The following is a 26,210-nucleotide window of genomic DNA, read 5'->3' on the forward strand; positions in this document are numbered from 1 at the left end:
TATGGGATATTCGAATTTGGGGTGGTGGGTTGGGATGTTGGGGTTTTTGGGGGTGATGGATTGGGGTGTTGGGGTTTTTGGGGGTGGTGGATTGGGGTGTTGGGGTGTTGGGGTTTTCGGGGTGGTGGGTTGGGGTGTTGTTTTTTTTTGGGGTGGTGGGTTGGGGTGTTGGGGTTTTTTGGGTGGTGGGTTGGGGTGTTGGAGTTTTCGGGGGTGGGTTGGGGTTTGGGGTTTTTGGGGGTGGTGGGTTGGGGTGTTGGGGTTTTTTGGGTGGTGGGTTGGGGTAGTGGGTTGTGGTGTTGGGGGGTGTTTTTTTTTGGGTGGTGGGTTGGGGTGTTGGGTTTTTTTGGGTGGTGGGTTGGGGTGTTGGTTTTTTTTGGGTGGTGGGTTGGGATGTTGGGGTTTTGGGGTGGTGGGTTGGGGTAGTGGGTTGTGGTGTTGGGGTGGGGTGGGGTTCTGTAGTGGGGTGGTGGGGTTGGGGTGGTGGTGGTGTTTTGGGGTGGTGGGGTTGGGATAGGGTGGTGATCCAGCTGGCTAGGAGAGCCTATAGGCTTATATCATTAGGCTGATTGGGATAAGGAGGGTTAAGTAGCTAAGAGGGGAGGCCCGGCTAATCTATCCACTCTCTGGCAACCCCAAACAAGCATCATTGTCATAGGCAGAGAGAGGGAGAGAGAGGGGGAGAGAGGGGGAGAGAGAGGGAGAGAGGGAGAGGGAGAGGGAGAGGGAGAGAGGAGAGAGAGAGAGAGAGAGAGAGAGAGAGAGAGAGAGAGAGAGAGAGAGAGAGAGAGAGAGAGAGAGAGAGAGAGAGAGAGAGAGAGAGAGAGGCACTAGCACACCACAGTCTGTGGCCTCATTCGAACTCCTTAAAATACAAATGAATAAATGAGTGCTATTATCATCCCTTCCTAGTAATTGATTGATTAGAAATGACTGGCATTGTGTACACCGTGTGTTCACCTGTCCAATCATGCCTGTAATTAGTGATTAATTTAAGAAATTGAGGATGGATACACTTTTAAGGAATTCTAACGGGGACACAAACTGCTGAGGGAGGGAGGGAGAGAGAGAGATGTCAATATAGTGTACTGAATGCATTGCCACAGAGAGAGAGAGAAATAAAGATAGAAGGAAAGAGAGAAAGAGGAAGGGAATCAGTGGCATTGAAAACAAAGCCAAGGCAGATTTAGACACATACCTATGGAGGTTTAAAGACAGCCTCGTCCACCTCACGCTTGTGGGTGACAACACCGTGCGTGATTGCCTCTGTGAAGAAAGCACATGATTGGTGTTTTTGACACATTACTTCCTGTCTGAGATCTCATGTGTGCCTTTAAGAAACGTTATGCATTATAAAGAACAAACACTGGAATATTTGTCTGTTTATAATTAATCTTTGCCGTTTGTGGCTCACAGGAGAATCGTGGCAGAGTATGAGAAGACCATTGCACAGATGATTGGTGAGCATTTCCTTGTGTAGTTTCTCCAAACATACATCTACCGTTCGGTAAACCAACTCCAGCATAGCACCTGGGTTTTATACAGTACATGCTTGCTATACCAATATGTGGTTTGTTGTTCCTCACAACCTTTTCAGTATGTTAATAATTTGCAAAAAATCTTATGTTCCCAATTCATAATTTTAAAAGATTAAACCATGTGATGCAAACTACAGTGTGTTTCCACCTTGTGCATCAAAACCTTTCAGTTTTTTCTCTATTGTATGACATACAATTATTATATGTCTACGCTTTCCAGCCTCGCTGTTATCTTCCACATCAAACCCACAAAGATTCACTCTTTGTCCTGTTCATCTCACTACTCTCCTTCATTTCTCCCTTTCCACCTCTGGACATTTCTGAAGCTCTGCTCTGATTTTTGAAAAATAATTTCATTCCCATTGTTCATATTGCGTCAGGGATGGGGTCAACTTCAATCAATTCAGGAAGTTAATAACAGAAATTCCAATTCCAATTGTTCCGGAATGCTTCTTTATGACAAAACAATGGAGTTAGAATTGGAATTTCAGGTTACTTCACGAATGGACCAAATTGAAAATGGGACCCCAACCCTTTACAACAGTCAACACTCTCACTAACAGAGTGAGCCACCATTTTTGTTCTAACACGGCTATGGCTCTCTCACGTGTCCTGGAGGGTTGGGGTCAATTCTTATTCAGTTCTGTCAATCCAGGAAGTAACTGTAAATTACAATTTTCCTACATTTGTCTCTATAAGCGAGTTTCCATCCAACCTTTTTATGTGAGTAAAGTACGTCGGATAAAACATTTCACGACAGGCCCGATGGAAGCAACACATTTGTCGGTAAACTTGTGATTTTTGTCGGTAAAATGTCAACAAACAAAATACTCTAGACAAGGCGGGATCTTTTTTGTGTCTGTAAAATAAATTATGCTAGAAATGGAAATGCTTTTATGTGCAAATATGAATATAATAACAATCATATGGAAGGTAAACTTGGAGTCACGCGATGACGTGTTGTGTGGTCCTCCCACTACGACCCAGGAAACCATGCAGTTTATTAGGCTACAGATGAGTGAGGTGAAAGGTCACGGTGACGAGCTTGATGCTCCTCTCCGATAAATACAGAGGGTCTTATTCTGGTGACACGATGATTGATGTTTGGCTGTCGTTTCTTCAAATTAAAATAATCTCTCTCTTTTGTCCAGAGTAATCTCATCATGTAGATTAGTTTATTTTATTAATATAGATTTTAGAATATTCGTATGAAAATCTATCGCCGATTGGATGGAAACCTGGTTTATGAGACACGTTTTAAAATGTTGAATTGGAATTTAATTTTGAAACGGATTGACTCCAACCCGTGTGTCCTGCTGCCCTCCCAGCTTGACTTATAACACAACCCCTTCTTTTGTGTTCTGCTGCTCCTTTTGTGTAAACCCTCTCTAACAGGGCTGCCAGGTGAGTATTGAGGACTCTACCTTTAGTTGTTTGTGTATTCAGATCACATCCGTCTGTCAAAGAGAGATAGAAGTGACATTCATCTTCCCATTTCTGTTGTCGTTTATTTTTCCAGACTTCTTTGTGAGCAAACTGGTGAAAGTGTACCTTTGTTAGTTTCTACACAACACCAGATTTCCATAAGCAAGACTTTCACGTAGGACACAATGTAAAGCGGGGACCTTTTTGTTCTTTCTTCCCCTGAAGTACATAGCAGGAACCTTAGCTGTCTCTCTCCCTCACACACACGCACATGTAACAGTTTAACTTTACGTCCCGACCCGGGCGCGAACCAGGGACCCTCTGCACACATCAACTACAGTCACCCACGAAGCAACGTTACCCATCGCTCCACAAAAGCCGCGGCTTCAAGGTCTCAAAGCGAGTGACGTCACCATTTGAAAGGCTATTAGCGCGCACCACCGCTAACTAGCTAGCCATTTCACATCGGTTACACACACGCACACGCACACACACACACACACACACACACACACAATGTCCATGTTCTGTGTGTACGTGAGCTTGGCAGTATTAGTTAGTTAAACCTTAGCTTCGTCGGAAGTTCAGGAATCAGCTAAAGAGGAGTCGGAACCTGATGTAAATCAGTGTGAACCCTCGCAACACGTCAAACCAATCAAAGGCCTTGTTCCTCTGGAGTGCCGTAGTAAGGACTAAACACATGACAACAAAACAACCACTGGTGACAAAACATTTTAGAAGGTTTGCAGCACGTTGGTTTTCTAACCATTTTAGAATGTTCGCAGCACCATTTTAGAATGTTTGCAGCTCGCTTCTCTGTTGATTCGGGATGAGTTAAAGCTGCAGCGAGAAGGGAGAAATGGTCTTCAATGCTGGCAATATTAATATTTTTGTGGAGGACGTTTCTGAAGTGATAATTGGCTGTAAAAGCCAAGGGACAAGAAGTAGCTAGCCACAATAAGGTTTGTTTTGAGAAAATTCAACTAAACGTGTAAGCTACTTAGGTATAACTAACTAGCTAGCTAGTAGTTAGTCAAATGTCTCTCACGGTTAAAAACAGCATATTATTGACCTTAATTAAAGGTTAGCTGTGTTAGCCCAGTCGCTAGCTTATCCAGGGTCAGTGATATGTAGATCAACCATGTACTGTCTATCTATGGGAACAACTGCAATCATTTGGCAAGCAACATTTCTAAAATGAATTCAATCAATTTCAAATGAACCTCATAAAATGTTAGCTGTAATGCTAATCACCTGTAGTTTAACTGTTAGCTGTAATGCTAATCGGCTGTAGTTTAACTGTTAGCTGTAATGCTAATCGGCTGTAGTTTAACTGTTAGCTGTAATGCTAATCCCCTGTAGTTTAAATGTTAGCTGTAATGCTAATCGTCTGTAGTTTAACTGTTAGCTGTAATGCTAATCGCCTGTAGTTTAAATGTTAGCTGTAATGCTAATCGCCTGTAGTTTAACTGTTAGCTGTAAGCTAATCGCCTGTAGTTTAACTGTTAGCTGTAATGCTAATCCCCTGTAGTTTAACTGTTAGCTGTAATGCTAATCCCCTGTAGTTTATCTATTAGCTGTAATGCTAATCGCCTGTAGTTTAACTGTTAGCTTTAATGCTAATCACCTGTAGTTTAACTGTTAGCTGTAATGCTCATTTCCTGTAGCCTAAATGTTAGCTGTAAAGCTTATCTCCTGTAGCCTGACTGTCATCTCCTTATTGTCATACAGCTAACAGTTAAACTACAGGTGATTAGCATTACAGCTAACAGTTAAACTAGCTAGCTACATTACAAGGGTTGGATTTGCACTAAACAATTGTATATGTCAGCACTTAAAAGGCGTGTACACAATCTGGTATATGGTCTGCCTCATATACATTGTCTAATGTTATCATTTTAAATTGACCACATAGAGCTCAACATGTAAACACTGTGTGAGTTGAGCTCTTCTCTGCTTCAGATGACAGATGCCCATAAACCCAGTAATGCCAAAGCTTAAACATTAGTGTAAACAACAACAGATAACTGGTATGTAAAGATTAAACATTAGTGTAAACAACAACAGATAACTGGTATGTAAAGATTAAACATTAGTGTAAACAACAACAGATAACTGGTATGTAAAGATTAAACATTAGTGTAAACAACAACAGATAACTGGTATGTAAAGATTAAACATTAGTGTAAACAACAACAGATAACTGGTATGAAAAGATTAGACATTAGTGTAAACAACAACAGATAACTGGTATGTAAAGATTAAACATTAGTGTAAACAACAACAGATAACTGGTATGTAAAGATTAAACATGAGTGTAAACAACAACAGATAACTGGTATGTAAAGATGAGACATTAGTGTAAACAACAACCGATAACTGGTATGTAAAGATGAGACATTAGTGTAAACAACAACAGATAACTGGTATGTAAAGATTAAACATGAGTGTAAACAACAACAGATAACTGGTATGTAAAGATTAAACATGAGTGTAAACAACAACAGATAACTGGTATGTAAAGATGAGACATTAGTGTAAACAACAACAGATAACTGGTATGTAAAGATTAAACATGAGTGTAAACAACAACAGATAACTGGTATGTAAAGATGAGACATTAGTGTAAACAACAACAGATAACTGGTATGTAAAGATGAGACATTAGTGTAAACAACAACAGATAACTGGTATGTAAAGATTAAACATGAGTGTAAACAACAACAGATAACTGGTATGTAAAGATTAAACATGAGTGTAAACAACAACAGATAACTGGTATGTAAAGATGAGACATTAGTGTAAACAACAACAGATAACTGGTATGTAAAGATGAGACATTAGTGTAAACAACAACAGATAACTGGTATGTAAAGATGAGACATTAGTGTAAACAACAACAGATAACTGGTATGTAAAGATGAGACATTAGTGTAAACAACAACAGATAACTGGTATGTAAAGATGAGACATTAGTGTAAACAACAACAGATAACTGGTATGTAAAGATGAGACATTAGTGTAAACAACAACAGATAACTGGTATGTAAAGATGAGACATTAGTGTAAACAACAACAGATAACTGAGTATGTAAAGATGAGACATTAGTGTAAACAACAACAGATAACTGGTATGTAAAGATGAGACATTAGTGTAAACAACAACAGATAACTGAGTAGTAACAAGTAGGGCTGCTATTACTAAAGCATCCTTTCAGATGAACAAATCAAAGTGCATACCAACGTTGTTCCACTGATCCCTGATTGGCTGGCTGAGCAGACTTCTGTTCCAGCCCAGCAATAAGCACCCTTGATTATCAACTGAACTAGATTTGATACGTTGAATCAGGTGTGTTATTGCTGGGCTGGAACAGAACCCTCTACATCCAGCAGACCTCCAATAGGGTTGGATGGCTCCAGTAATAGATACATCGTGTTTATCTGTATTGTTGTACACAACATTTGCTAACATACTGCAGGTAAGCCTAGACATAACCCAAGGCATATACGACATACCCTTAGTCTCTTGTGCCGTTCATTGGGACCTCTCTCTTCATCTGCAAACAGGCTTCCATAGCTTTCCATAGCTGAGGACAGAAAACATACTCAAATTAGACAGCACTGTTATATAAAAGGCCACTTTAAAATGATTCTGTTCGCCAGAAAATGTCATGTTCATTTCTCTACCATAACCCTGGTCTCCCAGCCTGTAAACTCACTAACTCGCTAACCACTGCTCGCATAGGGTTTTACGTTACTACGTCAGTGTGTTGCTCTTTCCCGAAGTCTGGATCGCGTTCATTTCACTCATCGTTCAGTGTTTGTTCTGTCTGCACGCTTCACACCAGAAATACAAGCTTGATCAATATTGCCTTCATGATAAAATGTCCCTAATGCAGGCGTCATTATCTACTGTAGAAACCTACTGTGCTTTTATTGATTTCAAATCTGTGTGTGTGCGTGTATGTGTGTGTGTGTCCGTCCGTGTCTGCGTGTGCGTGCGTGTGTGTATGGCTTGGCGTCTTTACATATGAATGTGTGTATGAGAAAATGTGTTAGTGGTTGTGTGTGAAGTACCAGGAATACAATCTAATCTATATCATCCCTCCTCCCCTCCTCTCTCTCTGTTTTCTCTCTCTCTCTTTCTATCCTCCCTCCTTTCCCTCCTCTCTCTCTCTCTCTCTCTCTCTTTCTGCTTTCTCTATCTCTCTCTCCTTTCTCTCTCTCTCCTCTCTCTCTCTGCTTTCTCTCTCTCTCTCTCTCTCTCTCCTTTCTCTCTCTCTCCTTTCTCTCTCTCTCCTTTCTCTCTCTCTCCTCTCTCTCTTTCTGCTTTCTCTATATCTCTCTCCTTTCTCTCTCTCTCCTCTCTCTCTCTCTGCTTTCTCTCTCTCTCCTCTCTATCTCTCTCTCCTTTCTCTCTCTCTCTCTGCTTTCTCTCTCTCTGCGTTCTCTCTCTCCTCTCTATATCCTACCTCCCATCTTATCTGTATCCTCTCTCTATTCTCTCTCTCTCCTGTCACCTATCTCTCTCCTCCCTCCCTCCATCTCTCTCCTCCCTCCTTCCATCTCTCTCCTCCCTCCCTCCATCTCTCTCCTCCCTCCTTCCATCTCTCTCCTCCCTCCCTCCATCTCTCTCCTCCCTCCTTCCATCTCACCTCCCTCCTTCCAGACGATGAGCAGAAGGATAAGTCTCTGTCTCACCACACCATCCAGCAGCTGATCATAGAGAAGGACCAGGCTCTTTCAGACCTCAACTCAGTAGAGAAGAGTCTGGCTGAACTGTTCAGACGATACGAGAAGCTGAAGGATGTCCTCGAGGGCTACCGTAAAGTGGGTACACAGATGAACACACACACAGATGAACATACACCTACACACAGACACATGGACAGACACACACAAACACCAACCAACCTTACTACCGCACACACTGCTAATGGCTGTCAATCAATGTCGATGATGCCGTTGTCTGCTTACTGTATACCTTCTAGTGATTTAGTAGATGCACTTATCTAGAAATACGTCAATTTCTGTGCATTCAACAGAATTAGACCAATCACAAAACAGGATCTTTGCAAGTGAACACTTTGTTTTTCTCTCCAACAGAATGAGGAGGTGTTGAAGAAGTGTGCTCAGGAGTACCTGTCCAGGGTCCGTAAGGAGGAACAACGATACCAGGCCCTGAAGATCCATGCCGAGGAGAAACTAGACAAGTGAGTGTACCTCACACACTCGGGTTACACTCATCGTGACATTCAAAGCATGTTAGACCTCATACATATTCAACCAAGTCAAGTCAAACTTAATTTATAGTGGATTATCGTACGGTCTCAATACACTAAATTGAATCGAAACAGAAAGATATAGACAACCACAGATATTATAGAATCTCAACCAGCCTACTAACATCACTAACATCCTGTGTGTTCTGACCACCATGACACTAACATCCTGTATGTTCTGTCCACCATGACACTAGCATCCTGTATGTTCTCACCACCATGACACTAACATCCTGTATGTTCTGACCACCATGACACTAACATCCTGTATGTTCTGTCCACCATGACACTAACATCCTGTATGTTCTCACCACCATGACACTAACATCCTGTGTGTTCTGACCACCATGACACTAACATCCTGTATGTTCTGACCACCATGACACTAACATCCTGTATGTTCTCACCACCATGACACTAACATCCTGTATGTTCTGACCACCATGACACTAACATCCTGTATGTTCTGACCACCATGACACTAACATCCTGTATGTTCTCACCACCATGACACTAACATCCTGTATGTTCTGACCACCATGACACTAACATCCTGTATGTTCTGACCACCATGACACTAACATCCTGTATGTTCTGACCACCATGACACTAACATCCTGTATGTTCTGACCACCATGACACTAACATCCTGTATGTTCTCACCACCATGACACTAACATCCTGTATGTTCTGACCACCATGACACTAACATCCTGTATGTTCTCACCACCATGACACTAACATCCTGTATGTTCTGACCACCATGACACTAACATCCTGTATGTTCTGACCACCATGACACTAACATCCTGTATGTTCTGTCCATCATGACACTAACATCCTGTATGTTCTGACCACCATGACACTAACATCCTGTATGTTCTCACCACCATGACACTAACATCCTGTATGTTCTGACCACCATGACACTAACATCCTGTATGTTCTGACCACCATGACACTAACATCCTGTATGTTCTCACCACCATGACACTAACATCCTGTATGTTCTCACCACCATGACACTAACATCCTGTATGTTCTCACCACCATGACACTAATATCCTGTATGTTCTGTCCACCATGACACTAACATCCTGTATGTTCTGACCACCATGACACTAACATCCTGTATGTTCTCACCACCATGACACTAACATCCTGTATGTTCTGACCACCATGACACTAACATCCTGTATGTTCTCACCACCATGACACTAACATCCTGTATGTTCTGACCACCATGACACTAACATCCTGTATGTTCTGACCACCATGACACTAACATCCTGTATGTTCTCACCACCATGACACTAACATCCTGTATGTTCTGACCACCATGACACTAACATCCTGTATGTTCTCACCACCATGACACTAACATCCTGTATGTTCTGTCCACCATGACACTAACATCCTGTATGTTCTGACCACCATGACACTAACATCCTGTATGTTCTCACCACCATGACACTAACATCCTGTATGTTCTGACCACCATGACACTAACATCCTGTATGTTCTCACCACCATGACACTAACATCCTGTATGTTCTGACCACCATGACACTAACATCCTGTATGTTCTCACCACCATGACACTAACATCCTGTATGTTCTGACCACCATGACACTAACATCCTGTATGTTCTCACCACCATGACACTAACATCCTGTATGTTCTGTCCACCATGACACTAACATCCTGTATGTTCTGACCACCATGACACTAACATCCTGTATGTTCTCACCACCATGACACTAACATCCTGTATGTTCTGTCCACCATGACACTAACATCCTGTATGTTCTCACCACCATGACACTAACATCCTGTATGTTCTGTCCATCATGACACTAACATCCTGTATGTTCTGTCCACCATGACACTAACATCCTGTATGTTCTGACCATCATGACACTAACATCCTGTATGTTCTGACCACCATGACACTAACATCCTGTATGTTCTCACCACCATGACACTAACATCCTGTATGTTTTCACCACCATGACACTAACATCCTGTATGTTCTCACCACCATGACACTAACATCCTGTATGTTCTCACCACCATGACACTAACATCCTGTATGTTCTGTCCACCATGACACTAACATCCTGTATGTTCTGACCACCATGACACTAACATCCTGTATGTTCTGACCACCATGACACTAACATCCTGTATGTTCTCACCACCATGACACTAACATCCTGTATGTTCTGACCACCATGACACTAACATCCTGTATGTTCTGACCACCATGACACTAACATCCTGTATGTTCTCACCACCATGACACTAACATCCTGTATGTTCTCACCACCATGACACTAACATCCTGTAAGTTCTCACCACCATGACACTAACATCCTGTATGTTCTGACCACCATGACACTAACATCCTGTATGTTCTCACCACCATGACACTAACATCCTGTATGTTCTGACCACCATGACACTAACATCCTGTATGTTCTGTCCATCATGACACTAACATCCTGTATGTTCTGACCACCATGACACTAACATCCTGTATGTTCTCACCACCATGACACTAACATCCTGTATGTTCTGACCATCATGACACTAACATCCTGTATGTTCTGACCACCATGACACTAACATCCTGTATGTTCTGACCACCATGACACTAACATCCTGTATGTTCTGACCACCATGACACTAACATCCTGTATGTTCTCACCACCATGACACTAATATCCTGTATGTTCTCACCACCATGACACTAACATCCTGTATGTTCTGACCACCATGACACTAACATCCTGTATGTTCTGACCACCATGACACTAACATCCTGTATGTTCTGTCCACCATGACACTAACATCCTGTATGTTCTGACCACCATAACACTAACATCCTGTATGTTCTCACCACCATGACACTAACATCCTGTATGTTCTGTCCACCATGACACTAACATCCTGTATGTTCTCACCACCATGACACTAACATCCTGTATGTTCTCACCACCATGACACTAATATCCTGTATGTTCTGACCACCATGATACTAACATCCTGTGTGTTCTCACCACCATGACACTAACATCCTGTATGTTCTGTCCACCATGACACTAACATCCTGTATGTTCTGTCCACCATGACACTAACATCCTGTATGTTCTGACCACCATGACACTAACATCCTGTATGTTCTGACCACCATGACACTAACATCCTGTATGTTCTGACCACCATGACACTAACATCCTGTATGTTCTCACCATCATGACACTAACATCCTGTATGTTCTGACCACCATGACACTAACATCCTGTATGTTCTGACCACCATGACACTAACATCCTGTATGTTCTGACCACCATGACACTAACATCCTGTATGTTCTGACCACCATGACACTAACATCCTGTATGTTCTGTCCACCATGACACTAACATCCTGTATGTTCTGACCACCATGACACTAACATCCTGTATGTTCTGACCACCATGACACTAACATCCTGTATGTTCTGACCACCATGACACTAACATCCTGTATGTTCTGACCACCATGACACTAACATCCTGTATGTTCTGACCACAATGACACTAACATCCTGTATGTTCTGACCACCATGACACTAACATCCTGTATGTTCTGACCACCATGACACTAACATCCTGTATGTTCTGACCACCATGACACTAACATCCTGTATGTTCTGACCACCATGACACTAACATCCTGTATGTTCTGACCACCATGACACTAACATCCTGTATGTTCTCACCACCATGACACTAACATCCTGTATGTTCTCACCACCATGACACTAACATCCTGTATGTTCTCACCATCATGACACTAACATCCTGTATGTTCTGTCCACCATGACACTAACATCCTGTATGTTCTGTCCACCATGACACTAACATCCTGTATGTTCTGACCACCATGACACTAACATCCTGTATGTTCTGACCACCATGACACTAACATCCTGTATGTTCTCACCACCATGACACTAACATCCTGTATGTTCTGTCCACCATGACACTAACATCCTGTATGTTCTCACCACCATGACACTAACATCCTGTATGTTCTGTCCACCATGACACTAACATCCTGTATGTTCTGTCCACCATGACACTAACATCCTGTATGTTCTGACCACCATGACACTAACATCCTGTATGTTCTGACCACCATGACACTAACATCCTGTATGTTCTCACCACCATGACACTAACATCCTGTATGTTCTGACCACCATGACACTAACATCCTGTATGTTCTGACCACCATGACACTAACATCCTGTATGTTCTGACCACCATGACACTAACATCCTGTATGTTCTCACCACCATGACACTAACATCCTGTATGTTCTGTCCACCATGACACTAACATCCTGTATGTTCTGACCACCATGACACTAACATCCTGTATGTTCTGACCACCATGACACTAACATCCTGTATGTTCTCACCACCATGACACTAACATCCTGTATGTTCTGACCACCATGACACTAACATCCTGTATGTTCTGACCACCATGACACTAACATCCTGTATGTTCTGACCACCATGACACTAACATCCTGTATGTTCTGACCACCATGACACTAACATCCTGTATGTTCTGACCACCATGACACTAATATCCTGTATGTTCTCACCACCATGACACTAACATCCTGTATGTTCTGTTCACCATGACACTAACATCCTGTATGTTCTCACCACCATGACACTAACATCCTGTATGTTCTGACCACCATGACACTAACATCCTGTATGTTCTGACCACCATGACACTAACATCCTGTATGTTCTGTCCACCATGACACTAACATCCTGTATGTTCTGACCACCATGACACTAACATCCTGTATGTTCTGACCACCATGACACTAACATCCTGTATGTTCTGACCACCATGACACTAACATCCTGTATGTTCTGACCACCATGACACTAACATCCTGTATGTTCCCACCACCATGACACTAACATCCTGTATGTTCCCACCACCATGACACTAACATCCTGTATGTTCTGACCACCATGACACTAACATCCTGTATGTTCTGACCACCATGACACTAACATCCTGTATGTTCTGACCACCATGACACTAACATCCTGTATGTTCTCACCACCATGACACTAACATCCTGTATGTTCTGTCCACCATGACACTAACATCCTGTATGTTCTCACCACCATGACACTAACATCCTGTATGTTCTGTCCACCATGACACTAACATCCTGTATGTTCTGACCACCATGACACTAACATCCTGTATGTTCTGTCCACCATGACACTAACATCCTGTATGTTCTGACCACCATGACACTAACATCCTGTATGTTCTGACCACCATGACACTAACATCCTGTATGTTCTGACCACCATGACACTAACATCCTGTATGTTCCCACCACCATGACACTAACATCCTGTATGTTCTGACCACCATGACACTAACATCCTGTATGTTCTGACCACCATGACACTAACATCCTGTATGTTCTGACCACCATGACACTAACATCCTGTATGTTCTCACCACCATGACACTAACATCCTGTATGTTCTGTCCACCATGACACTAACATCCTGTATGTTCTCACCACCATGACACTAACATCCTGTATGTTCTGTCCACCATGACACTAACATCCTGTATGTTCTGTCCACCATGACACTAACATCCTGTATGTTCTGACCACCATGACACTAACATCCTGTATGTTCTCACCACCATGACACTAACATCCTGTATGTTCTCACCACCATGACACTAACATCCTGTATGTTCTCACCACCATGACACTAACATCCTGTATGTTCTGACCACCATGACACTAACATCCTGTATGTTCTCACCACCATGACACTAACATCCTGTATGTTCTGACTACCATGACACTAACATCCTGTATTTTCTGACCACCATGACACTAACATCCTGTATGTTCTGACCACCATGACACTAACATCCTGTATGTTCTGTCCACCATGACACTAACATCCTGTATGTTCTGACCACCATGACACTAACATCCTGTATGTTCTCACCACCATGACACTAACATCCTGTATGTTCTGACCACCATGACACTAACATCCTGTATGTTCTCACCACCATGACACTAACATCCTGTTTGTTCTGTCCACCATGACACTAACATCCTGTTTGCGTATCTCAGGGCGAACGCTGACATCGCCCAGGTGAGGATGAAGTCCCGTCAGGAGACAGCAGCGTACCAGGCCTCTCTCAGGAAGGAGACCATGAAGGTGGACTCACTGGAGAGAACTCTTGAGCAGAAGGTACTGATCTTGGATCAGTTTTTGCTTTTTATATCACAATGGATAAGATTTCATTGACGGGGGGGGGGGACGGACCATGAAGTCCTAAATAATCACACTTTGTCAATAAATGCCCCAGGATGCACGCAATATATGTGACAGACACAGGATTCAAACCGAGGTCTCCTGTTAGCCCCCTGAGCTAAAGCCTAGACAAGACACATGTCTTCAGGATGTTGCATTATACAGACGAAGGATCTTAATTTGATCACCCTGTTGCAGGAGAACGTTACTGCAGTGCAGGAAATGTAAAACGTGTAGTGTATTTGAGGTTTAAAAAGGCTTCTGAAGTTAGTAATTTCCACTTTGAGATTTCACACTTAATTTTCCCTTATGAAAAATGTTTCCTGTTGTTGCAGGAATATTTTCCAGTTGAGGCAAACTGGCTCAAATTAAGATCCTACATCTGTATGTGACAGAATGGATTAGAAGCCAGCTGTCATGCATGCCAATAGACTGTGTTAGCCCTTGGAGCAAAAGCCTAGGCAAGATGGACGTCTACAGACCTACTAAACATGACAGACTGTCATGGAAACCAGCTGTGCCACTCTTTTTGTCGTATCTTATTCATTTTGCCTAAAAATATCATTAAGTGTTAAGTCACATTTTTGTCATTTGAATAAGTCTGAGTCACTGGGTCCACAACCTATATTAATGGTTAACTGTCCGGTCCGTAAGTAGCCTATTTTTAGAACGGCGCGTGATATGCTTTATGAATTTAAAATGCGTCCCGACACGATAGCGGTGGTATATTATGGGTTATATCTTTTGAACGGTAAAGGAATCACGCCGTTTTCTCTTTGAGGAAAAAAAGGGATACTTGGCTACTTAGGCAACAGAACTTGGCAAAAATATGAAAATGCTGTGGGGAAAGAGAGAGGATCGATACTACAAATTCAAAGACCGCCTACTCTTCTATACTCCAGGGAGAGAAAAACATCTAGACTATTGTTTTACTGTTAAAAATGTTTTTAATTTCCTAAAGCAGCGTGTGTTCATTTAAAAAAAATGGTAGTTGCAGTCTTGTCCCATTGCTGCAACTCTCATACGGACTCACGTTTTAGCAGACACACTAACTGGAGTCTAACCTGGTCATGCTGCTGCTCCAGTTTCAACTGTTCTGCCTGCGGCTATGGAACCCTGACCTGTTCACCGGACGTGCTACCTGTCCCAGACCTGCTGTTTTCAACTCTCTAGAGACCGCAGGAGCGGTAGAGATACTCTTAATGATCGGCTATGAAAAGCCAACTGACATTTACTCCTGAGGTGCTGCACCCTCGACAACTACTGTGATTATTATTATTTGACCATGCTGGTCATTTATGAACTTTTGAACATTTGAACATCTTGGCCATGTTCTGTTATAATCTCCACCCGGCACAGCCAGAAGAGGACTGGCCACCCCTCATAGCCTGGTTCCTCTCTAGGTTTCTTCCTAGGTTTTGGCCTTTCTAGGGAGTTTTTTCTAGCCACCGTGCTTCTACACCTGCATTGCTTGCTGTTTGGGGTTTTAGGCTGGGTTTCTGTCCAGCACTTTGAGATATCAGCTGATGTACGAAGGGCTATATAAATAAATTTGATTTGACTCGGGAGAGGCAAAGGTTGAGAGCCGTGCGTCCTCCGAAACACAACCCAGCCGAGCCGCACTGCTTCTTGACACAATGCCAGCTTAATCGGGGAAGCCAACTGCACCAATGTGTCGGAGGAAACACCGTACACCTGGCGACCATGTCAGCATACACTGCACACAGCCCACCACAGGAGTCACTAGACGATGGGACAAGAACCTCCCCTAACATCCCCAAACTCTCCCCATACCCAGACGAAGCTGGGCCAATTGTGCGCCGCCCCATCTCCCGGTCGGCTGCGACAGAGCCTAGACACGAACCAGGATCTCTAGTGGCACAGCGATGCAGTGCCTTAGACCACTGCACCACTCGGGAGGCCCTTGCAGCTTGTGTTTTTTAACTAGGTTAACTAGAAGGCCGGTTGGTGATTGGTTAGTTACAGGGAAGCAAGAGAGTCGCCTGCCCGATATGTATTACCAGAGGCGGAGCCTGTCTGCCCACACTCATCGCTTGCTCCCCTGCAGCTCACCAGCTGATGTGCTGGGTGTGTCCCGTCCAGAACTGCGCTGTGCATCTATGGTGCATATATTAATTGTTCTCATCACTGAAAAGCTCTCAATCTCTCCAAAAACTCTTGTCCAGTTCATTTAGTAGTCAGATTTTAGTCACAGAGGTAATTTTGTCTCATCTTGTTTTATTCAAACGAAATAAAAAATATTGTTTGTTTAATTATAACATTTTCTGGGCCTATTTAGTCCGTTATAGTCTCATCACTTGCCACTGTAGAATTGTTGCTTGACGAATGTTTGAGTCACTATTTTCTTTTTACGAAATTAACACAGAATTACTCTAACCTCTTGGTTTTGTCTCTCTTCCTTAAAGAACAAAGAGATCGAAGAACTGACCAAGATCTGTGACGAGCTGATCGCCAAGATGGGAAAGAGCTAGCAACGCTGAACACGTCCAGCCCACGTCTCCAGGGCCTGAGGGGGAAGGAGTGGTAGAAGAATAGAAGACAGATAAAGAGAGAGGACGTGGTTTCCTCTTTTACGTCCAAACCTTCCCTTGGACTGATGGGTAACTGGACAGTTGGACAGTTGAAGCCAAAGTGGTCTCTGGATTTAATACACTACTGACTGACTATGTACATGTATCTACTGGCAACATTGCACCCCCAGAGTATTGGAGGGTCAATGGTTTTCTTCTGTTTCACCCAGTACATTTTGATGCGCCGATGTGTACCACATGTCCTGTATCAGGGATCCGGTGAAAGAGTGTTAGAAATGTACTCTATATCATAAATGAGAGAGAGAGTGTGGTGTATGTCTCTGTGTATGTCTCTCTGTCTGTGTGTGTGTGTGTGTGTGGTGTGTGTCTGTGTGTGTGGTGTATGTCTGTGTGTGTGTGTCTGTGTGTGTGTGTGTGTGTGTGGTGTATGTCTGTGTGTGGTGTATGTCTGTGTGTGTGGGTGTGTGTGGGGTGGGTGTGTGGCTGGGTATGTACAAGTGTGCAACTCAGTCTCATGAGCTTACATGTAAATCATGAGACTGCGTTGGAGTTGACATGTACACATTTACAGTTTGTACACATGTTGTGGTGTGTGTGGTGTGTGAAAGCGTGTGCGTGATAGAGAGAAAGGTGAGTGCATTGATTGAAGATAGACTGATATGCGATGTGGTTGCCATGACAGCAAATGATGGGGAAATATGGTTCCCTCTTCTAACTCCTGCTGTGTCTTCAATCCTCGACACTAGAGAGTGAAACACAGATGAAAAGAAAACCATATACAGTGGGGAGAACAAGTATTTGATACACTGCCGATTTTGCAGGTTTTCCTACTTACAAAGCATGTAGAGGTCTGTCATTTTTATCATAGGTACACTTCAACTGTGAGAGACGGAATCTAAAACAAAAATCCAGAAAATCACATTGTATGATTTTTAAGTAATTCATTTGCATTTTATTGCATGACATAAGTATTTGATCACCTACCAACCAGTAAGAATTCCGGCTCTCACAGACCTGTTAGTTTTTCTTTAAGAAGCCCTCCTGTTCTCCACTCATTACCTGTATTAACTGCACCTGTTTGAACTCGTTACCTGTATAAAAGACACCTGTCCACACACTCAATCAAACAGACTCCAACCTCTCCACAATGGCCAAGACCAGAGAGCTGTGTAAGGACATCAGGGATAAAATTGTAGACCTGCACAAGGCTGGGATGGGCTACAGGACAATAGGCAAGCAGCTTGGTGAGAAGGCAACAACTGTTGGCGCAATTATTAGAAAATAGAAGAAAATAGAAGAAGTTCAAGATGATGGTCAATCACCCTCGGTCTGGGGCTCCATGCAAGATCTCACCTCGTGGGGCATCAATGATCATGAGGAAGGTGAGGGATCAGCCCAGAACTACACGGCAGGACCTGGTCAATGACCTGAAGAGAGCTGGGACCACAGTCTCAAAGAAAACCATTAGTAACACACTACGCCGTCATGGATTAAAATCCTGCAGCGCACACAAGGTCCCCCTGCTCAAGCAGGCGCATGTCCAGGCCCGTCTGAAGTTTGCCAATGACCATCTGGATGATCCAGAGGAGGAATGGGAGAAGGTCATGTGGTCTGATGATTCAAAAATAGAGCTTTTTGGTCTAAACTCCACTCGCCGTGTTTGGAGGAAGAAGAAGGATGAGTACAACCCCAAGAACACCATCCCAACCGTGAAGCATGGAGGTGGAAACATCATTCTTTGGGGATGCTTTTCTGCAAAGGGGACAGGACGACTGCACCGTATTGAGGGGAGGATGGATGGGGCCATGTATTGCGAGATCTTAGCCAACAACCTCCTTCCCTCAGTAAGAGCATTGATGATGGGTCGTGGCTGGGTCTTCCAGCATGACAACGACCCGAAACACACAGTCAGGGCAACTAAGGAGTGGCTCCGTAAGAAGTATCTCAAGGTCCTGGAGTGGCCTAGCCAGTCTCCAGACCTGAACCCAATAGAAAATCTTTGGAGGGAGCTGAAAGTCCGTATTGCCCAGCGACAGCCCCGAAACCTGAAGGATCTGGAGAAGGTCTGTATGGAGGAGTGGGCCAAAATCCCTGCTGCAGTGTGTGCAAACCTTGTCAAGAACTACAGGAAACGTATGATCTCTGTAATTGCAAACAAAGGATTCTGTACCAAATATTAAGTTCTGCTTTTCTGATGTATCAAATACTTATGTCATGCAATAAAATGCTAATTAATTACTTAAAAATCATACAATGTGATTTTTGGGATTTTTGTTTTAGATTCCGTCTCTCACAGTTGAAGTGTACCTATGATAAAAATTACAGACCTCTACATGCTTTGTAAGTAGGAAAATCGGCAAAATCGGCAGTGTATCAAATACTTGTTCTCCCCACTGTATATATATATATATATATAGAATAAATCAATGAATTGTTCAGTTAATAAGAAATATAGTTGATCACAGAACTGCATGTGGAAGTAGCAAAATATAAACGTCCTTTTTTCTTTTTTTGTAAGTAGGAAGTTGTGCTGATGATTATAATAGAGATATATCTGCATTTTTGATACAATATTGTGTTTAAATGGCTTCCCTTGATCGTGTTTTCGTGCAGATACTTTGTGAGGCATAATTTATGTCATATCTTATCTTGGAGAAAATAAAACGTGTGATGGGATTTTTTTTATTTTGTATTTTATTTTAATATTAATGACGATGAACAGTAATTGTTCCTGTAGTAATCAGGTGTTGGGACTGAGGGTAGGTAGGTAATTACATTTTGGATCTCTATGTCACAGTCCTGTCATAATTTGTGTTCACAAAGGTGGAAGCAATTGAGAAAAAAAAGAGAGCTCTGCACAGCTACTCGTCTGGGTTCAAATGTTGAGTGTTTTGTTCTGACCTAGAGTGCCAAATGGGTGGAGTTTGCAGTTTTGGGACTATTTTATTTTATATGAATCTGTTAAACCAGGCAAGATTAATCAAGCACAGATAAAGTAACTGAATTCTAATAGTATTTGAACCCAGGTCTGCTGCACAGCTATATAGTGTACAGCATCTGAAAACGTGAAATAAAGGATGACGATAGAAACATTGGATGTGGCTTCTTTGACAAAACAAACAACAAACAACTCCAAGTGATTAGGCCAGCGTTTCCCAACCTAGGGTTCGCAACACAATGTGGGGTCGCCTGATTTGAAAATGGAGTCGCAGGAGAAAAATAAAAAATTGTGCTTGGTTCACAGAGCCGGGGTTACGTCAGTATCTTCCGGTAGCCGCTAGATGGTATCTTCCGGTAGCCGCTAGATGGTATCTTCCGGTAGCCGCTAGATGGTATCTTCCGGTAGCCGCCAGATGGTATCTTCCGGTAGCCGCTAGATGGTATCTTCCGGTAGCCGCCAGATGGTATCTTCCGGTAGCCGCCAGATGGTATCTTCCGGTAGCCGCCAGATGGTATCTTCCGGTAGCCGCCAGATGGTATCTTCCGGTAGCCGCCAGATGGTATCTTCCGGTAGCCGCCAGATGGTATCTTCCGGTAGCCGCCAGATGGTATCTTCCGGTAGCCGCTAGATGGTATCTTCCGGTAGCCGCTAGATGGTATCTTCCGGTAGCCGCTAGATGGTATCTTCCGGTAGCCGCTAGATGGTATCTTCCGGTAGCCGCTAGATGGTATCTTCCGGTAGCCGCTAGATGGTATCTTCCGGTAGCCACTAGATGCGGATGACATAAACATGGTGGCATCGCAAATATTATAATTTTTTTTATATCAAAATGGGGTCGGGTGCCAGAAAAGTTTGGGAACTATGTTTAACTCCTAAGCCGCACGCACACACGCACACACACACCCCCCCCCCCCCCCCCCTAGGATTCTCAGTGCTGTGAGATTGACAGAAATGGTCCCTGTGTGTACAGTGTGTACATGTTTATTTCAGGAAACCTCTGTTAATTTTTGAACTTTTGTGGTGTTTAACATTTGTATTTGAATTTAACACTCAAAAGTGTTAAAATGTTAACACTTAGAAAGTGTTTCTGGAACCCTATACAGAGTAGAAAATTAACACTGGCTGTGTGAAATTCACAATACGCTGGAGTGAACTAATTAGTAATTCACTCTACTCTGAAGTGAAATATAAAATGCACTCACTCTACAGTGGAGTAAAATGTAATTAAACGGTGTGATATATTTCCCCGGCTGTCTTTTCTTTTTGAGTGAATAGTAGAGTTACCACCCATGACTGTATTTATAGAGATACCACCCATGACTGTATTTATAGAGATACCACCCATGACTGTATTTATAGAGATACCACCCATGACTGTATTTATAGAGATACCACCCATGACTGTATTTGTAGAGAAACCACCCATGACTGTATTTATAGAGATACCACCCATGACTGTATTTATAGAGATACCACCCATGACTGTATTTATAGAGATACCACCCATGACTGTATTTGTAGAGAAACCACCCATGACTGTATTTATAGAGATACCACCCATGACTGTATTTATAGAGATACCATCCATGACTATATTTGTAGAGATACCACCCATGACTGTATTTATAGAGATACTACCCATGACTGTATTTGTAGAGAAACCACCCATGACTGTATTTGTAGAGATACTACCCGTGACTGTATTTATAGAGATACCATCCATGACTATATTTGTAGAGATACCACCCATGACTGTATTTGGAGAGATACTACCCATGACTGTATTTGTAGAGAAACCACCCATGACTGTATTTGTAGAGATACTACCCGTGACTGTATTTTGAGAGATACCACCCATGACTGTATTTATAGAGATACCACCCATGACTGTATTTGGAGAGATACCACCCATGACTGTATTTATAGAGATACCACCCGTGACTGTATATGTAGAGATACTACCCATGACTGTATTTATAGAGATACCACCCATGACTGTATTTGGAGAGATACCACCCATGACTGTATTTATAGAGATACCACCCATGACTGTATTTGTAGAGATACTACCCATGACTGTATTTGTAGAGATACTACCCATGACTGTATTTGGAGAGATACCACCCATGACTGTATTTGGAGAGATACCACCCATGACTGTATTTGGAGAGATACCACCCATGACTGTATTTATAGAGATACCACCCATGACTGTATTTGGAGAGATACCACCCATGACTGTATTTATAGAGATACCACCCATGACTGTATTTGGATAGATACCACCCATGACTGTATTTATAGAGAAACCACCCATGACTGTATTTATAGAGATACCACCCATGACTGTATTTGTAGAGATACTACCCATGACTGTATTTGTAGAGAAACCACCCATGACTGTATTTGTAGAGATACTACCCATGACTGTATTTGTAGAGATACCACCCATGACTGTATTTGTAGAGAAACCACCCATGACTGTATTTGTAGATAAACCACCCATGACTGTATTTGTAGAGATACCACCCATGACTGTATTTATAGACAAACCACCCATGACTGTATTTATAGAGAAACCACACATGACTGTATTTATAGAGATACTACCCATGACTGTATTTGGAGAGATACCACCCATGACTGTATTTATAGAGATACTACCCATGACTGTATTTGGAGAGATACCACCCATGACTGTATTTATAGAGAAACCACCCATGACTGTATTTATAGAGATACCACCCATGACTGTATTTGTAGAGATACCACCCATGACTGTATTTGGAGAGATACCACCCATGACTGTATTTGTAGAGATACCACCCATGACTGTATTTGGAGAGATACCACCCATGACTGTATTTGTAGAGATACCACCCATGACTGTATTTATAGAGATACTACCCATGACTGTATTTGTAGAGATACCACCCATGACTGTATTTATAGAGATACCACCCATGACTGTATTTATAGAGATACCACCCATGACTGTATTTGTAGAGATACTACCCATGACTGTATTTGTAGAGAAACCACCCATGACTGTATTTGTAGAGATACTACCCATGACTGTATTTGTAGAGATACCACCCATGACTGTATTTGTAGAGAAACCACCCATGACTGTATTTGTAGAGAAGCCACCCATGACTGTATTTGTAGAGATACCACCCATGACTGTATTTATAGAGATACCACCCATGACTGTATTTATAGAGATACCACCCATGACTGTATTTATAGAGATACCACCCATGACTGTATTTGTAGAGAAACCACCCATGATTGTATTTGTAGAGAAACCACCCATGACTGTATTTGTAGAGATACTACCCATGACTGTATTTGTAGAGATACTACCCATGACTGTATTTGGAGAGATACCACCCATGACTGTATTTGGAGAGATACCACCCATGACTGTATTTGGAGAGATACCACCCATGACTGTATTTATAGAGATACCACCCATGACTATATTTGTAGAGATACCACCCATGACTGTATTTATAGAGATACCACCCATGACTGTATTTGGATAGATACCACCCATGACTGTATTTATAGAGAAACCACCCATGACTGTATTTATAGAGATACCACCCATGACTGTATTTGTAGAGATACTACCCATGACTGTATTTGTAGAGAAACCACCCATGACTGTATTTTTAGAGATACTACCCATGACTGTATTTGTAGAGATACCACCCATGACTGTATTTGTAGAGAAACCACCCATGACTGTATTTGTAGATAAACCACCCATGACTGTATTTGTAGAGATACCACCCATGACTGTATTTATAGACAAACCACCCATGACTGTATTTATTGAGAAACCACCCATGACTGTATTTATAGAGATACTACCCATGACTGTATTTGGAGAGATACCACCCATGACTGTATTTATAGAGATACTACCCATGACTGTATTTGGAGAGATACCACCCATGACTGTATTTATAGAGAAACCACCCATGACTGTATTTATAGAGATACCACCCACGACTGTATTTATAGAGATACCACCCATGACTGTATTTGGAGAGATACCACCCATGACTGTATTTGTAGAGATACCACCCATGACTGTATTTGGAGAGATACCACCCATGACTGTATTTGTAGAGATACCACCCATGACTGTATTTATAGAGATACTACCCATGACTGTATTTGTAGAGATACCACCCATGACTGTATTTATAGAGAAACCACCCATGACTGTATTTATAGAGATACCACCCATGACTGTATTTGTAGAGATACTACCCATGACTGTATTTGTAGAGAAACCACCCATGACTGTATTTGTAGAGATACTACCCATAACTGTATTTGTAGAGATACCACCCATGACTGTATTTGTAGAGAAACCACCCATGACTGTATTTGTAGAGAAACCACCCATGACTGTATTTGTAGAGATACCACCCATGACTGTATTTATAGAGATACCACCCATGACTGTATTTATAGAGATACCACCCATGACTGTATTTGTAGAGAAACCACCCATAATTGTATTTGTAGAGAAACCACCCATGCCTGTATTTGTAGAGATACCACCCATGACTGTATTTATAGAGATATCACCCATGACTGTATTTATAGAGAAACCACCCATGACTGTATTTATAGAGATACTACCCATGACTGTATTTGGAGAGATACCACCCATGACTGTATTTATAGAGATACCACCCATGACTGTATTTATAGAGATACTACCCATGACTGTATTTGGAGAGATACCACCCATGACTGTATTTATAGAGAAACCACCCATGACTGTATTTATAGAGATACCACCCATGACTGTATTTATAGAGATACCACCCATGACTGTATTTGGAGAGATACCACCCATGACTGTATTTGTAGAGATACCACCCATGACTGTATTTGGAGAGATACCACCCATGACTGTATTTGTAGAGATACCACCCATGACTGTATTTATAGAGATACTACCCATGACTGTATTTGTAGAGATACCACCCATGACTGTATTTATAGAGATACCACCCATGACTGTATTTATAGAGATACCACCCATGACTGTATTTGTAGAGATACTACCCATGACTGTATTTGTAGAGAAACCACCCATGACTGTATTTGTAGAGATACTACCCATGACTGTATTTATAGAGAAACCACCCATGACTGTATTTATAGAGATACTACCCATGACTGTATTTGGAGAGATACCACCCATGACTGTATTTATAGAGATACCACCCATGACTGTATTTGGAGAGATACCACCCATTACTGTATTTATAGAGATACCACCCATGACTGTATTTGGATAGATACCACCCACGACTGTATTTATAGAGAAACCACCCATGACTGTATTTATAGAGATACCACCCATGACTGTATTTGTAGAGATACTACCCACGACTGTATTTGTAGAGAAACCACCCATGACTGTATTTGTAGAGATACTACCCATGACTGTATTTGTAGAGATACCACCCATGACTGTATTTGTAGAGAAACCACCCATGACTGTATTTGTAGATAAACCACCCATGACTGTATTGTTAGAGATACCACCCATGACTGTATTTATAGACAAACCACCCATGACTGTATTTATAGAGAAACCACCCATGACTGTATTTATAGAGATACTACCCATGACTGTATTTGGAGAGATACCACCCATGACTGTATTTATAGAGATACTACCCATGACTGTATTTGGAGAGATACCACCCATGACTGTATTTATAGAGAAACCACCCATGACTGTATTTATAGAGATACCACCCATGACTGTATTTATAGAGATACCACCCATGACTGTATTTGGAGAGATACCACCCATGACTGTATTTGGAGAGATACCACCCATGACTGTATTTGGAGAGATACCACCCATGACTGTATTTGTAGAGATACCACCCATGACTGTATTTATAGAGATACTACCCATGACTGTATTTGTAGAGATACCACCCATGACTGTATTTGTAGAGATACCACCCATGACTGTATTTATAGAGATACCACCCATGACTGTATTTATAGAGATACCACCCATGACTGTATTTGTAGAG

At 42.2% G+C, this 26,210-nt stretch overlaps 2 protein-coding genes across 7 annotated transcripts in view; one reads left to right on the forward strand and one right to left on the reverse strand.

The window, feature by feature from the left end:
• The window catches only part of tacc2 (transforming, acidic coiled-coil containing protein 2), a 280,409-nt gene extending 262,074 nt beyond the window's left edge, over positions 1-18,335 (forward strand). For 4 of the 6 annotated variants that reach the window (XM_071391351.1, XM_071391350.1, XM_071391353.1 and 1 more), the window contains 5 exons: positions 1,417-1,460; positions 7,633-7,793; positions 8,070-8,176; positions 14,448-14,568; positions 17,058-18,334. In XM_071391351.1, the coding sequence (XP_071247452.1) occupies positions 1,417-1,460; positions 7,633-7,793; positions 8,070-8,176; positions 14,448-14,568; positions 17,058-17,123 (499 nt within the window). In that variant the 3' untranslated portion in view covers positions 17,124-18,334. Of the gene's footprint in view, positions 1-1,416; positions 1,461-7,632; positions 7,794-8,069; positions 8,177-14,447; positions 14,569-17,057 lie in introns of all 6 variants that reach the window. The other 2 variants (XM_071391355.1, XM_071391352.1) reach the window with 2 other exon arrangements.
• A 2,100-nt stretch (positions 18,336-20,435) lies between these two features.
• Positions 20,436-20,915, reverse strand: LOC139569679 (small proline-rich protein 3-like). Its single transcript, XM_071391088.1, has one exon. The coding sequence runs from the start codon at positions 20,913-20,915 to the stop codon at positions 20,436-20,438; it is 480 nt and encodes a 159-aa protein (XP_071247189.1).
• Between the last annotated feature and the right edge of the window lie 5,295 nt (positions 20,916-26,210).

Source organism: Salvelinus alpinus, chromosome 3 (assembly GCF_045679555.1).
Source record: "Salvelinus alpinus chromosome 3, SLU_Salpinus.1, whole genome shotgun sequence".
NCBI classification, from domain to species: domain Eukaryota; kingdom Metazoa; phylum Chordata; class Actinopteri; order Salmoniformes; family Salmonidae; genus Salvelinus; species Salvelinus alpinus.